The following is a 15681-nucleotide window of genomic DNA, read 5'->3' on the forward strand; positions in this document are numbered from 1 at the left end:
CCACCAGTATGTTCTCTATATGTATGAGTTTGGGTTTTTCTTTTTTTTACATTTCACATGTAAGTGAGATCATACAGCATTTGTCTTTCCCTGACTTATTTCACTGAGTATAATGCCTTTAAGGTCCACCCATGTTGTTACTAATGGCAGAATTTCCTTCTTTTTTACGGCTGAATAATATTCCACTGAATATATTCACCACATATCCATTCATCCATTGATGGATGCTTAGGTTGTTTCATGTCTTGGCTATTGAGAATAATGCTGCAATGAACATGGTGGGTACAGATACCTTTCTGAGTTAGTGTTTTCATTTCCTTCAGATACATACCCGGAAGTGAAATTGCTAGATCAGACGGTAGTTCTATTTTTAATTTTTTGAAGAAACTCCATACTATTTTCCATAGTGGCTATACCAATTTACATTCCCACCAACAGTGTACAAGGGTTCCCTTTTCTCCACATCTTTGCAAAACTTGTTATTTCTTGTCTTTTTGATGATATTCATTCTAACGGGAGCAAAGTGATATCTCACTGTGGTTTTGATTTGCATTTGCCTGATGATTAGTGATGCTGAACACATTTTCATGTACCTGTTGGCCATCTTCTTTAGAAAAATACCTATTCAGATCCTCTGCCCATTTTTTTATTGGACTGTTTGGAGGGCTTTTTTGGCTAGAGTTGTATAAGTTTTTTGTATATTTTGGATATTAATCCCTTATCACAGCGGTCCCCAACCTTTTTGGCACCAGGGACCGGTTTCGTCAAAGACAATTTTTCACAGACGGTGGTGGGGGGATTGGTTCAGGTGGTAATGCGAGCGATGGGGAGCAGCAGATGAAGCTTTGCTCACTCGCCTGCCACTCACCTCCTGCTGTGTGGCCCGGTTCCTAATAGGCCACAGACTGGTACCAGTCCGCAGATGGGGGGTTGGGGACCCCTGCCTTATCAGATACATGATTTGCAAATCTCTTCTCCCATTCAGTAGGCTGCCTTTTCATTTTCTTCATGGTTTCCTTTGCTAAGCAGAAACTTTTTAGCTTGATGTAGTCCCACTTGTTGGTTGTTTGTGTTTGTTTTTACTTTTGTTGCCTTTGCTTTTGGTGTCAAATCCAAAAAATCATCACCAAGACCAATGACAAGGAGGTTACCACCTAATTTTTCTTCTAGGAGTTTCATGGTTTCAGGTCTTATGTTCAAGTCTTTAATCCATTTTGACTTGATTTTTGGGTATGGTATAACATAGTGGTCCAATTTCATTCTTTTGCATGTAGCTGTCCAGTTTTCCCAACACCATTTACTGAAGAGACTGTCCTTCCCCATTGTATATTCTTGGTTCCTTTGTTATAAATTAATTGACCACATATGCACGGACTCTAACAGATCTATGTGTCTGTTTTCACGTCAGTACCATACTGTTTTGATTACTATAACTTGTAATAGAGTTTGAAATCAGGAAGCATGATGCCTCCAGCTTTGTTCTTCTTTCTCCAGATTGCTGTGGCTATTCTGGGGCTTCTGTGGTTCCACACAAATTTTATAATTGACTGTTCTATTTCTGCGAAACATGCCATTGGAATTTTGATGAAAACTGCATTAAATCTGTAGATTGCTTTGGGAAGTATGGACATTTTAACAATATTAATTCTTCCAATCCATGAGCATGGAATATCCTTCCATTTATTTGTGTCTACTTATATTTCATCAATGTCTTACAGTTTTCAGTGTACAGGTCTTTCACCTCCTTGGTTAACTTGATTCCTAGGTATTTTACTCTTTTTGATGCAATTGTAAATGAGACTGTTTTCTTAATTTCTTTCTGATAGTTTGTTACCAGGGTATAGACATACAACTGGTTTTTGTATGCTGATTGTATATCTTACAGCTTTACTGAATCCGTTTATTAGTTCCAACATTTAGTGGAGTCTTTAGAGACTATATAGACAGACATATCATCTGCAAATGGAGCCGGTTTTACTTCTTTCCTTCCAATTTAGATGTGTTTTATTTCTTTTTCTTGCCTAATTGCTCTGGCTAGGACTTCCAATATTATGTTCAATAAAAGAGGTGAGAGTGGGCACCCTTGTCTTGTTCCTCATCTTAGAGGAAAAGCTTTCAGTTTTTCATCATTGAGCATGATGTTAGCTGCAAGCCTGTCATGTAGCTTTTATTATGTTGAGGTACATTCACTCCATATTCATTTTGTTATGAGTTTTTATCCTGAATGGATGTTGAATTTTATAAAGTCTTAAGACCTCATAGATAGAATGTGGTCCATTCATGAATTTTCTTGCATTACTGCTCCATTTCTAAAATCTTTCATACAAAATCTGCTATGTGCTCCACTGATCTCCAAAGAACTTTTCCTCTTCAAGTCTCTGTGTTGGCATACACTCTTTCACAGCCTTCCAAAGAGAAAACAGGGAACTGTGCCTTATCAAGAGCTATACACAATGTATAGATACACAGGTAAAACACTGTGGCAGCCTCAGGCACCATGGCTGGCACGCTGCAGGAGTGTACTAATGTTGCTGAATGAATGTGTGAAGGGAAGGATGAACGCATGCCTGCATTCATGTATGCATCTTTACCTTGCCACCTAAATATCCTCCAAGTAGAGGAAAGGGAAGACCAAAATCTGGGTGAGTGCAGTGTTCCTTTAGATCAGCAAACGACAGTCCCTGAATGAAACCTGGCCATCGGCCTGTTTTTGTAAATGAAGTTTTACTGGAACACCACCATGCTCATTTATATATTGTCTATGGTTGTTTTCATGCTACCATGGTAGAGTTGAATAGCTGTAACAAAAACCATATGGCCCGCAAAGCCAAAATGTATTTAATATCTGCCTCTTTACAGAAAATGTTTGCCTACCCCTGCTTTAGAAAACGAAGGTTCGTCGTCTAATGGAAAGAGGCACCTAGAGACTGCTTAAAGAAAACACCAAGCTGACAGCAAGAAGCTATGCCTTGTAGAAATACACAAAGTAAAAACAACAACGTAGCCATCACTGGAAACACAGGGACCTTACCTGGATCTATTTTCTTTTATCTGCTATTAAGCTTAAAAGAATTACTAATTAGAGTGTATGTGCTTGTAATTTCTCAATAGCTCAAACAGAGTATTTCTGTAACTATGAGATAAACTTTCATTTGGAAACATAAATGTTAACTTGTGAAAATCAGTTATTCAATATACTGACTAAATTTTATTTCCCATTTTGTAGCAAATTTTGCCTAAGTTTAGATTTACTCTAGTCAAAATTATTGGATGGGTAGAAAGAGTTCTCAAGGCCTCGTTATTAAAACAGATATTCTTTAGAAACAAAAACACCATTATTCTGGCTTACAAATATTTATATAGTCACACTAAACTACAGACAATGTGCTAAATTTTATAAATATACACATTTTGATAAGTAGTTGAAAAATCTGAAGCTTGGTATTAATTTTATCTTTATTTTTGAAACAATTTCCTTCTAATTCTTCTATTAATAACTTGTGGCCTAAAAGCATTATCTATCATTATCCAAATACCAAGCATTCTTTGTCGAGCAGACTAACAGTGACTATTTTTGAAAAAAGTGTTGAAAGTTCAAGTACTGAAAGTTCTCTAAGTTCTTAAATAAGCTCGATTTCTCCATTCTCCAGATACAAGTCCATCACAGGCATGCAGCTAGGGACAGCTCCCCATTTCTGCGCACTAAACAAAGACGGCCCTGTTCCAGCATCACGCCAGGCTGGTTTGGCAACAGTTTTTATATTTATTGTGAAATCTGTTATAAAACCAAGTTAGTCCTATACTGTATTTGTTAATTACTGTCATCCTTCTCCACATATCATAACAAGTAATTTAAGTTACAAAAACTGTAATTAGATATGAAGTCAGCAGCCTTCAGAGAAGGCTGCAAAGTTACTTTGTACCATTTTATTGATGTTGACATTTAAAACCCATGTTTATCACAGAACCAATCAGAAATTACAAAGAACTAAGACAGCAGAAAGAAACACTCTTGATCAAGGTGTGACAGGGAGCAACGTCTAAAATGCCTAGGCCAGGTGACTTTACTCAATAGCGCAAAACACCCCAGCAGCAACCTTGGGAGAAAGTGTCTCACTGAAATGAAGCACTGTTAACAAAAATCAATGACTTTGGTGAAGTTCAATAAAGCCTAACACTACACTAAAATCCATTTCTATGCTTCATTATTTTTATTTGTGCTGCCTGCTTTAGGATTGCACCACGGAGTTAATAAAAAATTCAGGGGGGCAGTATGAGGACTGGTTGGGCTTCGTTTTCAAAGACTGCTGAGCTCACCAGCTATGGGAGCGTCCATCTGAGGAGTGGGATCATTTCAAACAGATCCCTCTCCTTAGGCACTCTTATTTCCCCCTTTAATTTTCTTTCTAGGCATTTCAAAGAGCTTCTTCGATGTTTCTCTTATTAAAACTACAGAGGCAATAGAATGCAGAAGGTCAGAACTCAGGCTCTGCCCTGAGGCTGCCATGGTCAGTTCCCCAACCCGACATTTACTGCGAGCACAACCTGGGCAAGTTGCTTGACCTCTTCGTGCTTCAGTTTCATCTAAAAAAAGACAAAAAGAGTACCTATCCCAAAGAAGTTTTGAGAGAAATAATCCATGTTAAGAGCTTAGAACAGTGCCTGGCACACAGTAAGTGCTCAATAAATATTAGCTAATATTATTAAGGTAAATCACTGACTGGCTTTTTTTTCCCACTAGAGCCAAACAGACCTCAGCAGAGGTAAAAAGAAACACGGAGTAACTGAGTGTGATTTTTAGACTGTAGACACAGGCTAGGCTCTTGGGCCAGAACCTAGTTGTTTTAAGCAATGAGAAAAGAGAATTTAGGTAATTCCTAGACCCTTCTGGAATGCACGGATTTTTCATATGCATTTTGTCCTATATTAGACCATTTTATGATAAAAACATCCTTTGTAGTGGTTCGCGCCCATCACGAACACTTGGGGAGGTCAAAATCAGCTGAGTTGTATCCTACCTTCTGAATCAAAATCTGGGATACAACCCAGATATCTATTTAAACAAACAAACAAACAAACAAACATTTTCCAACTAATTCTAATGTGCAGGAGATTTTGGGACCCACTGATCTTGACAGTGCTAAATGCTCAAAGTGTCCTTCCAAACAGCATTCACATACCTCAGATCTGCACATTAACCCACACAAATGTAAAATCATTTCCTGTCCCATTTGTGGCCAAGTTTGATTTACTTTAAAAAAAAAAAAAAAGCTGAAGTGGGGGTTTCCCTTAGGAACGTATTTTCATCACAGTTACACACTGCTCTGTTGGTCTGCTGAAATTCAAAGTCTTCTAATTAGAACCACACAGGAGAACATTTCGGATATGCTGATATCATTAGGTAGCATAATGACACCTTACATTTGTCTAGACCTGTATGTAGTATTCTATCATTTTATTTCTTCAAAGCTTCAAGTACCCCTAAGTATGTAGAGCAGTTAATGATTTCTGTTTCACAGATAAGGCGTGAAATAGTTAACTGAAACCAGCAAAGCCAGAAGAAGAGCATACATTCTAACTCCCAGAACTGTTTCTGTTTGTTTGCTTGTGTTACCCTGAGAAAAACATGATACAACAAAATACTTTCTAAATGCAAGAAAACGAAACAGAAAGGAAAAAGAAGGTCTGAGTACTATAAAGTTACTGCTGTGAACTCCCTAAGAAATTGTATTCCTCCTTCAAAATTTAATCATGTATCATAAAATAAAAATCCCTGGCTTCTTCCTCTTTATAATAAATGAGACTGGGAAAGGATAAATGTGAATAAGTAGTAGGTTAATCACTAAATTGTATGGAACCATACAAACTACAGAGATGCAGAAAAGTCTCCAGCCCATGGGAATCTTACTAAACAAAGCCAGAACCAAACAGGCAAATTCACATCATTTCAGGATGTTTTTAAGAGTCAAAATCACTTTAACTACTTTACTTTATAGTGCTCTAGACCTCTCTCGACTCCTTACATAACATACTCAGGATAAATGGAATTAATTTTGAGAAGCAATAACACGAACACATTTCCCACCGTAAGGAAGATCAGTGGCATTTCTTTTCATTGCTCATTTTTAGGCTGCACAATACTAAAGTTCTAACTGCTAATTATTTTTAAAATGCATTTATATAAAATAAAATGTTTTATAATTATTTTTGAAATACAAGGTGTTATTGATTTCCACTTAATTCTGCTAAATTATTAATATAACTCATTCACTGCACTTAATGTTCTTACTAAAACACAATGAATATTAAAGACTGTATTCTTAACTATAGTTCAATTTCAATCACAGAGGTTAAAAATGCCGGGAATTTAATAAAAAAAGCATGTTGCAGGATCAATCCTGGAATCTTATTCAGAGCAATGCTATTAAAAATAAAGAAAATCAACAAAATAGGAGACCATAGAAACATAATTTTAAAAGTTAGCTTTCAAACTATGCAACTTACTGTAAGAAGCCAAATCTATCCGTGACTTTGTAAACAAGGTAATCAGCATCTTCCCAAGGCTCAATCTCTGCACCTTCTCGTCCCTATAGTAGGGGACAAAGAAGGGTGTTATTGGGAATATATAAAACTGAATAATTTCTTAAAAAGAACAAAAAACAAGACTTATTTTTTACTAAAAATAAGAGCTGGAACTGAGGCATTATCAACCCTAATTAACTTTAAAAAAAATTTCTGGCAATAATCACTATTTCTTTGATACAAACTTTGGAAGACATTAAGCCATGATCAGACCTGGGTTCCTGTGAGAAACAGACTGGGAAAGAGGGAGCAACAGAGGACAAGAAGCCACTCAAGAATGAACCGCCAGGGATTCCCTGGTGGTGCAGTGGTTAAGAATCTGCCTGCCAATGCAGGGGACGTGGGTTTGAGCCCTGGTCCGGGAAGATCCCATGTGCTGCGTGTGCCACAACTACTGAGCCTGCGCTCTAGAGCCCGTGAGACACAACTGCTAAGCCCACGTGCCACAACTACTGAAGCCCACTCTCCTAGAGCCCATGCTCCACAGCAAGAAAAGCCACCGCAATGAGAAGCCCGCGCACCGCAACGAAGAGTAGCCCCCGCTTGCCGCAACTAGAGAAAGCCCGCGCGCAGCAACGAAGACCCAACGCAGCCAAAAATAAATAAATAAATTTATAAAAAAAAGAATGAACCGCCAAACTTGAAGGTTTTAGAGTGAAAACATCTTAGAAAAAAGTATGTCTTGCTTTTTCATGCTAACTTCTCAGAAGAGTAGGCTACCTACTTTGCCTCTCTTCCTCTTCACTCCCAGCTCTACTGGCCCTGATACTATCCTTGCCAAGGTCAGAACCGGCCTCCCACCGTCAGATCCCGTGGACACTACTCTGGTGTCCTCACCGCGTGGATTCTTCCACTGCGCTTGTCAGTGCTGCTCAGCCTCATGACACATCGTCTCTTGGTTCTCCTGTCCCTCCCCCACTCTTCTGTGACAGCTTCCTCATGGGCCGCCCCCACCGAGTGTCCGTGTGCCCAGAGCTCCATCCTCAGCCCACTGCCCGCCACACTCCCCTCCTGAGCTGTGAAGCAGCACTGATTAGAGCAGGGGCCCCAGGGCAAGAGTCTACACTAATCCCTCACGTCTAACATTTAGTACCCGACTGTCTCGTGGGTGTTTTATAACTGCCTGTTCATGCGTTCTCTGAGTAGGCCGTGAGCATCTTGTGGGCAAGGACCCCTTGTAACTCACGTTTGTATAGTGAAACCCCAAGGCCTAGCATGACACTTGGCCTGGTCACTAAGTGTTAACTGCATGAAAAAAAAAAATGCACGTGAGCATGAACAAACGATGGTTCTATTGGTTTTAAATTAGTTAAGCAGTTAAATAAATTAATTAGGTTTTTCACAGACTACGTGAAAACCCAATCATAATAATGGGAAACGGTGTCTGATGTTCCAAATAACCAACTTAAAAACAAACTCTGGGAACATAACTGTTAAGTTGAGCTCTGCCTGTATGCCTCCCTGGAAGCAGGGCACAGTCCAGATGGCCTTCTATAATTTCATGTTCCTGTTATTCTCATAAATAATCAAAAATAACAGGTACAAAATTACATCCAAGTGATATAAATATAAAACATGACATTTATAAATCACGGCTACAACTCATTATAGATCTCAAGAGATAAGGTAATAATAAGGATATATGTAAATCGTCAACAACTGTGATTTTCTAGGGCATCAAAAATGAGATTCCATAATTAACTTAAGGATAAAATGCTAATGGAGATTATACATCATGTATAAATTCAAATTTTCAGACCCATGTTCAATTTTTAACATCACGCATCCATTATAAATAAAATGGGTAGTCAATTCCATATACTAATATATTAAAATATTTATTGAATACCTAGTATGAGCCAGAACTATTGTAGGTATTTAGGATACAAGAGCAAATCAAACAAAAGAAATTGTTACCCTCAGAGAGTTTACATTCTAGGAGGGAGAGCAGAAAACAAAGTATAATATAAAGTATGCTGATACTTTAAATGCTATGGTGAAAAATAAAGAAGAGAAAGGGGACAGAGAGAGCCAGGGGGTGGAGGGGTGTATTAAACAGTGTGGTCAGAGAAGATTTCACTAAGAGGTAGCATCTGGGCAAAGAAAAAGAGGAGGCAATAGGGCATGAAGGTATCCAGGATACAAGTGTTCCAGGAAGAAGAAATAGCCAGTGCAAAGGCCCTGAGGCAGGAGCAAGCCTGGAAGAAGTGTTGGAAGAATAACAAGTGACCAGAGTGGCTAAAGCACAGGGAAGGAGGGAGAAAAAATGCGGAGATGAAGTCAGAGAAATAAGATGACTTCAACAGTCACGGGAAGTAAACAAACTGCTGCTGTAATTTAAGCTCTCCAAAAAGCAACTCCATTTCTATTTATATTTTTGTAAATAAAAATTACTCAAAGAGTAAATATGAATACTTACTCTGTCATATTTAGCAACTATTTCAGCTCGCTCCTGGGCAAGTTTGACTGCTACATCCTGGTTTGAATCTGTGGAGAGATCAAATTTCAATGAACTGTTATTTAAAGATTTATAAAGTTAATTAATTATAAAACTAAGATAAAACAAATGAAAATAAAACAGTAAATCAATGCTGCCTAAAATGACAAACCAGCAAAATCGAATAAAGTATCCATAATTATAACTTTGAAATATCAACATATCTACCATTTCAATATTACAATACCATACTCAAAAGAAAACAAATTTGTTAACACAGCATTAACTTAGGGGATATGGTAAATCTTATCCCTCAAGAGTTAATTTTGGATCTAGTTTCATAGAAATAAATATTAAAGTAGAAACTGGAACTGAGAGCTCTAAGTTTTCAGATGAAATCCACTTGGGTAGATGATGAGAAGAGCATTCAAGAAGGCTTTTAAAATTTTAGGTAATTTGCTCACAAAATAAATCAGTGCAAGATAGACTTTAGGAGTTAAAAAAAATATTTCTCTGACATGATGAATATAATCATTTCTTCATTTAGCCTCTCAGGTCTCCCTTATCAACTGCCCCAACTACTATTATAATCTCCAGTTTTCTACCACAACACAACCACAAATAAAGTTTTCTTTCTTATTACCACCAGGTTATCTTTCAAAAACGTTGTCTGATAACAAGTAAAGGTCAAAACATGAAGTAGTGTGGATATGCTTACACACCCCAACTACCATAAATAAAAATAAAAGATCAATGACAGACTGTATAAAAGGCACCTCTGATCAAGAAGAAAGACAAGCATTCCAGTGGAAACTGGGCAAAGGTCATAAGCAAGAAATTCACAGGAGTAACAACAGCAGTGACAACGCTGTGTTCGCACAGAGTGCCCGGCAGATAGTAAGATACTGCGGAAAGCACTTTACATGCCTTATCACACTTAATTCTCACAACCGCACTTTACTGGATTAATTCTATTACACAGATGGGAAAAAAAATGAGGTTTAGAGATTTTAACCAACTTGTCTAAGGTCACAAAGCTAGTAAACAGCAAAGCTAGATTCAAATCCAGACAGTATTGACTCCACAGTCCATAATTTTAACCACTACTTTATAAAAAAGATCACTAAAGACACGAAAAAGGATGTCCAGTTAAAGATGGCAGATGGAACACACACTTTTATATCCATTCCTCCTAAAACCCCACTAAAATGACAATATAGGGATTCTTTAAATCCTTGCCCTCAGTGGCCCAGCAAATGGAGGTTCCAGAGAAGAGGTGAGGGAGGGGTTAAAAACAGGGAGTTGATTAAAGAAGTCAAGTCCCTGAGAGTTGAAGGGATGCGTGTGTGTATGTAAGAGGTTGACTGAGTGCAGGGAAGAAAACCAAATCCTCACCCTCCAAAGCAGGAAACCATGAGATAATGACTAAATCTGCAGAACAGGAAGCGGCAATATAGGCAGGGTATCTAGCGCTTTGGAAGTAAACGGATAATGAATCAGCTGGGAGTGGAGAGTAATTACTTCTTCGGGGTGGGCAGCCTGGAGGGAGGGGTGTGGAAGTCAGCTTATTTTTCAAAATAAGTTTTACAGGCTGCTGAATCTTTATACCAAGTACAGCTCTGATAAAAATAAAAGCTAATTTTAAAAGCCAAGACATGGGGGAAAAAACTCAAGTCATCAGAAACTAAGGAAATACAAATTTTAAAATACCACTTTGGAGGGGGATGGACCTAGAGTCTGTCATACAGAGTGAAGTAAGTCAGAAAGAGAAAAACAAATACCGTATGCTAACTATGGAATCTAAAAAAAAAAAAAGGTTCTCATGAAACTAGAGGCAGGACAGGAATAAAGATGCAGACGTAGAGAATGGACTTGAGGACACGGGGAGGGGGAAGGGTAAGCTGGGACAAAGTGAGAGAGTGGCATGGACATAGATACACTACCAAATGTAAAATAGATAGCTAGTGGGAAGCAGCTGCATAGCGCAGGGATATCAGCTCGGTGCTTTGTGACCACCTAGATGGGTGGGATAGGGAGGGTGGGAGGGAGAAGCAAGAGGGAGGGGATATGGGCATATATGTATGCATATAGCTGATTCACTTTGTTATACAGCAGAAACTAACAGAACACTGTAAAGCAATTATACTCCAATAAAGATGTAAAAAATAAATAAATAAAATAAAATAAAGGGACTTCCCTGGTGGCACAGTGGTTAAGAATCCACCTGCCAATGCGGGGGACACGGGTTCGATCCCTGGTCCGGGAAGATCCCACATGCTGTGGAGCAACTAAGCCCATGCGCCACACCTACTGAGCCCGTGTGCCACAACTAATAAAGCCCGTGTACCTAGAGCCCGTGCTCCACAACAAGAGTAGCCACTGCAATGAGAAGCCCACGCACCACAACGAAGAGTAGGCCCCTCGCCGCAACTAGAGAAAGCCTGCACGCAGCAACGAAGACCCAACACAGCTAAAAATGAAAATAAATAAATAAAATACCACTTTGCACCTATCTCACACTGACCAAAAAATGCATTGATATTACTCAATCTTGATATAGTGTGGGGAAATCTGCCATTACCTATGCTGAGGGTAGACTTACAAATGTATAAAATCTTTCTGGAAAGCAACTTGATAATATGTATCAAAAATCTTAAAAACAGGGACTTCCCTGGTTGGCACAGTGGTTAAGTCTCTGCACTCCCAATGTAGGGGGCCCGGGTTCAATCTCTGGTCAGGGAACTAGACCCCACATGCATGCCACAACTAGGAGTTTGCATGCCACAACTAAGGAGGCCGCCTGCCGCACTAAGAAGCCAGCGAGCTGCAACTAAAGAGCCCATGAGCCGCAACTAAGGAGCCTGCCTGCCGCAACTTAAGACCCGGCACAACCAAATAAATAAATAAATATTAAAAAGAAAAAAACCTTAATAGGTAGAGACTATAGCCCAATAAATACCCATATAATAGCAAAGTGTTATCTATATGTTAAATAGTATTAGGACAAAAGACACAAGAAAAGTTTTCTAAAGTAAAGAAAAAAATAAAATTTTTAAAAAATCTTAAAACCAGGTGTCTCCTTTACTCAATAATTCCAAATCTAGGAATTTATGATAATGAGATAATCAAACAAGCACAAGGTTGTTTATAATAGTAAAAACAGCAGAATGGAATTTGTGAATTTCTTTTTTTTTTTTTTTTAAATACTTTCTCATTTTTATTTTTTTTTTTTTTATGCATGGATTAGAAGGGTTTTGCTTAATTTCCAAATATTTAGGGGTTTTCTGGTTGTCTTTTTTATTTATTTATTTATTTATTTATTTATTTATTTTTGGCTGTGTTAGGTCTTCGTTTCTGTGCGAGGGCTTTCTCTAGTTGCGGCAAGCGGGGGCCACTCTTCATCGCGGTGCACGGGCCTCTTCAGTATCACGGCCTCTCTTGTTGCGGAGCACAGGCTCCAGACGCGCAGGCTCAGTCGTTGTGGCTCACGGGCCTAGTTGCTCCGTGGCATGTGGGATCTTCCCAGACCAGGGCCCGAACCCGTGTCCCCTGCATTAGCAGGCAGATTCTCAACCACTGTGCCACCAGGGAAGCCCGAATTTGTGAATTTCTTAAAGCTTATTTGGGAAAAAAAAATGTTTATGCCACTGCTTTTCTCAGACTACAAAGTGTCAATATACTATCCTTTGAGGGAAATGTGAATAAATAATAAATGGTTCAATAAAATAACAAAAATACAGGTTAGTTGTTCAGATTTTCACAGTTAACTTATACATTCAGAAGTCTGGGATACTTAACTCAATTATACACATATTTATTATCCTATTTTAGACGTATGAACCTTCATCAATTCCTTTTTCCCTCTCCTGTTACCCAGCTTTAACACATTACACTCACACTTCTACAAAAGGGTAGGGAAAGCAAATTAACAGAAATTAAACTCAAACTAGGAAACGTGGCTACTTAGTAAATTCTATTTCCATTACCAGAACAGCTAAGCATGAATTTCTATGGTGATTAGGCCAAATCCAATAAATGAGTGCTTTCTTTGAAGTATTTTATACTAGTCCTTTATTCCTGCTACTAGTCCTAGGAGTCTCAACTATATTTCCAACTTAACAGTGAAAAGTTTAAAAGTGTAAAGGCAAGAACTGGAAACAGTATAGAGTTGGGAAGTGAAGATGCAAAGTAGCCCAAGAAAACATCATTGTGGCAAACTGTAAGATACAATGCTTTACAAGGGCCATCTCCAGTCTAGAGATTTCCGGAAAGGAGACCTAGCCAAGTAATAGGGGTTGTACTGGAACTGGATGAAACTGTATCTAATTTTATGGGAATAAAATGATTAACGTGATTAGAATAGTTGACTCCAAATCAAGTCAGTACTAATCTTTAAATTCCTTTAGAAAGTTCTTATCCTTGTATTTCCTGATGGGGAGAAAATTTTGTAATGTTAATGAATGTAAAAGAGAACAGAGTTAAAGTCAAACTAATTTTATAAAATATAGCCACACCTGCTCCTTTGAAGAGACTAAATAGAAATGCCAATCTTTCCCAACACCAAGTTTAGAGACATTATTTAATAATCCGCATTGTGAAGCAAGCATCTTTCCAGTAACAAGTAGTGTCCTTATGCAGAATTCACTATAGTTAAATTATATTTCGTACTGTCTGATCTACAGTTGAGAAGTTTATTAAGAATTATAGTAGAATACTCCCTTTGGTTTTGTTCTGATTGCTTATTTAGAAATTCCACAGCAGAACAGAGTTGGCCCTATAAACACTGACCACAGAAGGTATCGGCAGCTGTCTATGTCTATGCAAGTGTGCACCAATTCCAGGCACCTATTAAACCACGACGGCTGTGTTCCTGGGCACTTGTCATTATCAAACAAGAAACCTATCACAGTATTCAAGCCAAATTAAATCAAATTATCTTAATTGACTTTACATCTAATATAACAATGTTTCAAAGTATAAGAGGCACATTTTAAGCAGTAAGGATAGAAAGGCATTTGGATTAAATACTGAAGGATACAGAAAACATCTCTGGGCACAAATGTAGGGAAGAAAATGACAACTGTAGCATTTTAAGAAGACCTCTAATTCCATTTAAACATAAAAACTTTTAAGAATCAAGCATCCACCTGGATTGTAACTTAGTATCACTAAGTTAGCCCCAAATTGTAATGAACAATTCATTCAAAGTTACTAAATTTTAAATTCAATGAAACAAAATTGACAGACCATTTTTCCTAGTATACATTTTAGCAGATGAATGTTAAATAAATATATATTTCAATTTAAAAAGTACTTTACCCTTTGTTAGATAACCAGTCTGGCTTTGGGAATTAACAACAGCTTCAGTCCTCATAGAGTAAACTTATCTCTTCCAATATTCCATTACTGCTTTATAGTTTGCAAGCACACCAAGAGTGTTAGGTGGTCCCTCACACATTCTGCAACAAACTGAAACGGAAAAGCGGAAGGCAGCTCTACTTTAAACTATTTGTGAAACAGGCACAAGAAAGAAAAGGTCTGAGATATATTCTAAGGGGGAAAAAAGACCTTGCTGTGGTTACACGCACTACAGATATTCAAACAAAGATGATGTTTGTTGAGGGTAAAAACATGCCTTTCAGGCTAGATCCCAAGTATGAACCACACCAGCCTACACCCAGCATTCCATCTAGTAACAAACAGGGGCTTTGAATATGCCTTAATCTTGTACTTCAAAATTAGCCACATTCTATATTACTTTTAATAAAACTTGTCTTGGAGCAATAAAGAAAATTTTTATTTAAAACATTAAACTAAAGCTAAGTAGGAATACTCTTCTCAAGTACATTTTATAACTTAATTTTAATGATACTTTTTAATGTGAAAGCTTCAGCCCCTGTTTCAGACACTAAGCAAATGCATACTAAATTCTGGAGGGTTTTGGAAATACTTAACACACCACACATATACAAGTGAAATAAATGTTTCATGAAACAAAATGCATAGCTACTGCAGGGTGGCACTGTAAAATGTCCTATTCTATTTATTCTTTCCTTCTTCCCTTCACTGTTTCCTTCTTTCTTTTCTTTTTTTTAAAGGGTTGGGACCTACAATATGGAAACTACTTTGCGAAAGTGACAGCCACCTTAGAGGCATGATTATGAACATTAATTACACTTAACTGGACACTAATGAATTACGTTTACACTCAGCTTAAGCCAGGTGTAACATTCAATACAGGTAAAAGATGTCAGAAGCTTAGAGAGAGGGAAAAAGTTCAAATCATAAACCAAGGAATGAGAATCAGACTGGCATAAAATTTCTTATCAACTAGAAGGTAATGAAGCACTTATTTTCAAATTTCTGAGAAAAAAAAAAATTATCATGAGTTTGGAATTCTATACCAAGCTAAACAACTGATTCGGTATGAGGAAAAAGTAAAAACATTTACAGATATTACAAGGTGGGGTGAGCTGAAGAATGACTCCCCAAAATATGTCCACATCCTAATCTCTGGAACTTGTGGAGGTACCTAATATGGCAAAAGGAATTTGCGGATGTAATTAAGGATCTTGAGATGGGAAGGTGACCCTGGATCGTGAAGGTGGATACAACGTAATCACAGGATTCTTATGAAGGGCAGCCAAGAAGGTCAGAGGAGG

The 15681-nt window shown here is 37.9% G+C and overlaps 1 protein-coding gene across 3 annotated transcripts in view; it reads right to left on the minus strand.

The window, feature by feature from the left end:
- Positions 1 to 15681, minus strand: part of USP6NL (USP6 N-terminal like) — a 155128-nt gene that overhangs the window by 61939 nt on the left and 77508 nt on the right. For 2 of the 3 annotated variants that reach the window (XM_082449713.1, XM_082449715.1), the window contains 2 exons: positions 9002 to 9069; positions 6505 to 6587 (listed from right to left, as the gene is read on the minus strand). In XM_082449713.1, the coding sequence (XP_082305839.1) occupies positions 6505 to 6587; positions 9002 to 9069 (151 nt within the window). Of the gene's footprint in view, positions 1 to 6504; positions 6588 to 9001; positions 9070 to 15681 lie in introns of those variants that run through there. The other variant, XM_082449714.1, reaches the window with a different exon arrangement.

The sequence above is a fragment of the Balaenoptera physalus genome (genome assembly GCF_965194825.1).
Source record: "Balaenoptera physalus genome assembly, chromosome: 2".
In the NCBI taxonomy this organism is placed as follows: Eukaryota; Metazoa; Chordata; class Mammalia; order Artiodactyla; family Balaenopteridae; genus Balaenoptera; species Balaenoptera physalus.